This window comes from Cebus imitator, unplaced genomic scaffold (assembly GCF_001604975.1).
Source record: "Cebus imitator isolate Cc_AM_T3 unplaced genomic scaffold, Cebus_imitator-1.0 Scaffold417, whole genome shotgun sequence".
In the NCBI taxonomy this organism is placed as follows: domain Eukaryota; kingdom Metazoa; phylum Chordata; class Mammalia; order Primates; family Cebidae; genus Cebus; species Cebus imitator.
Window position 1 is genome coordinate 985,287 of NW_016107732.1, and position 2,497 is coordinate 987,783.

Consider the following 2,497-nt stretch of genomic DNA (forward strand, 5'->3'; position numbering starts at 1 on the left):
TCTGAGCTTGTTTAAACCTGTAAAAAAAAAAAAATCAGAGTTGCCAGCATAAAAAAATTATTATTAATTCCTGCTTTAGAAGTTATAATAAACATCATTTAAAAAAAAAAAAGGGGGGGCAAAGTACTCAGAAGAGATATGTGGCATTTTGGAAACTACATTACCCAGACTGCAAAGCGCTACACGGCGGCGGAGTTGAGCCAATGACCAGGATAGGGGCACTTTCGTGCATTCGCAGCACGACGGAGCGGGGCTTCCGGTGTCTTCCTCGTGGCGGTCCTTTTGGCTTCTTTCCTGTCTGTTCACCTTGCTAGAACGTCCGCAGCGGGGGTCGAGAATGAGGCACGGGACAGAGAAGGCGTGAAAGTAAGTCTGAGGCTTGGCGACGCCACGCTGGGTGAGCTGTGCCAAAGCCAGGATAGGGACCGCTGTGTTCGAATGCCCGCCCCGGTCGCTCGCCGCTCCCCGCCTGGTCGACAGAGCTCAATGGCAGCATTCACGCTGAGGGACCCGGCTCAGGTGAGTGCTGCGTCCTCGGGTCTTGCCTGCCCTCTCCCAACAAAAGTCTTAAAGCCCAGGAGGGGCGTCTGTTCACAGCCCTGCAGCCCAGGCCCTAGTGCCCGGGAAAGGAAGGCGCTTGTGGGTGGGGCCCGTTTATGACGCCCAGTGTGTAAGGAAATGTGCTGGGCAGGGGCACTGGCACGTGCAGAGCTTGGGGTTGCTGCTAAGCTAGGGGGATTCAGGAGCCTGGGACCCATCTTGTTTCTGCAGGAACATGGAGTGAGGCAGAATTGCACCTGAGGAATTTGACCGTTCTTAGGAAACTGGCAGCCTTGAACATTTGTGAACAGATAGGGACACTGGGCTAGGATTTCTTAAAGCTTTCCAAACGTTGCTCAAGGGAAGAACAGGCTGAAGAGTGGTGATAGTAGTTAGACATAGGAAGATTGAGTTCTTGTCCAAGCTCACACAGCTGGTAAAGTCAGCACTGAGGACTGAGGTGCAGAGATAGTGCAGCCAGCCCAGGCCACCTGGCTCCAAAAGTGGCTTTTTCCGCTGATCCTGTGGAACCTAGTGGTGGTTCCTGACTCTCGTGGCTTTTCTGTTTCTGTAGATTCCCATAACTGTAGAATCGCTTATGGAGCCTAATTGGGGAATGGTGTGAACTGGTCCTGAATTCACCCATTACAGTCTCTGAACAAGTGGTGTTCTTGATCTGCTCTCCCACCACTCTTTTAGTAGCCTTGGGTCCTGGGAGGTTGAGCAGATACAAAGCCCAGAGTCCTAAGTCCAGGTCAGATTATACGAAGTTGTTGGCAGCTGGAGATGTAGAAGGTTGTCCAAGGCATAGTTATCGGTATATGCAAAGGTTTGGAGAGGAGTCTGAGATGGTTCAGGAACCGACAGTTCTTTTCTTCTCATGAGATCAGGGAGCAATGTGGTAGAAGTCAGAATAGTTCCCTGAAAATTTGAGTGTGTATTGGTTTCTTAACAGTAACAGTAGGCTGGGCATGGTGGATCATGCCTGGAATCCCATCATTATGGGAGGCTGAGGCAGGCAGATCACGAGGTCAGGAGTTCCAGTTCAGGCTGACCAACATGGTGAAACCCTGTCTCTACTAAAAATACAAAAATTAACTGGGTGTGCACATCTGTAATTCCGGCTACTCAGAAGGCTGAGGCAGGAGAATCGCTTGAACCCGGGAGGCAGAGGTTGCAGTGAGCCAAGATCACACCACTGCACTCCAGCCTGGGTGATAGAGTGAGACTCCGTATCCAAAAAAAAAAGAAAAAAGTAACAATAGGAGGTTTGGAGTGGAAGAGGGAGGTGACCTGGCTCGGGTCTTTTAGGCACTCTGTGGCTGCAGCATGGGAAACCGAATGAAGGATGAAGGGGAATACCTGAGAGGAGACTACTGGGATAGTCCAAGTGAATGTGATAGCTGGGCCATTACGGTGGCTTAGAAGATGCGAGAAGTAGTTGGATTCTGGATTTTATTTTTATTTTTATTTATTTATTTTTGAGACAGAGTGTCGCTCTGTCCTCCAGGCTGCAGTGCAGTGGTACGATCTCGTCTCGTTGTAACCTCTGCCTCCCGGGCTCAAGCGATTCTCCCACCTCAGCCTCCTGAGTAGCTGGGACTACAGGAACCCGCCATTGTGCCCAGCTAATTTTTTATTTTGAGTAGAGATGGGGTTGCACCATATTGGCCAGGCTATTGTCGAATTCCTGACCTCGTGATCCACTCGCCTCGGCCCCCGAAAGTGCTGGGATTACAGGTGTGAGCCACTGCACCTGGCCTTCTGGATCCATTATTTAAGTAGGGGTGCCTGGATTTTTTAATTTTGACGATAAGTGAGGAGTCAGGGATGACTCAAAGTTTTTATTTTGGCTGTTAAAAGGGTAGAAGCTCCATCACATAAGATGGGGAAGTCCATAGTAGTAGTTGTTTTTTTTTTTTTTTTTTTTTTTTTTTTTTTTTTTTTTTTTTTTTTT

General features: G+C 49.0%; 1 protein-coding gene across 1 annotated transcript in view; it reads left to right on the forward strand.

Moving 5' to 3' along the window:
* The first annotated feature begins 82 nt into the window (after positions 1–82).
* The window catches only part of LOC108289911 (zinc finger protein 551), an 8,280-nt gene continuing 5,865 nt past the window's right edge, over positions 83–2,497 (forward strand). The window contains exon 1 of the mRNA XM_017509527.2: positions 83–519. Within this exon, the coding sequence (XP_017365016.1) occupies positions 439–519 (81 nt within the window). The 5' untranslated portion in view covers positions 83–438. The remainder of the gene's footprint in view (positions 520–2,497) is intronic.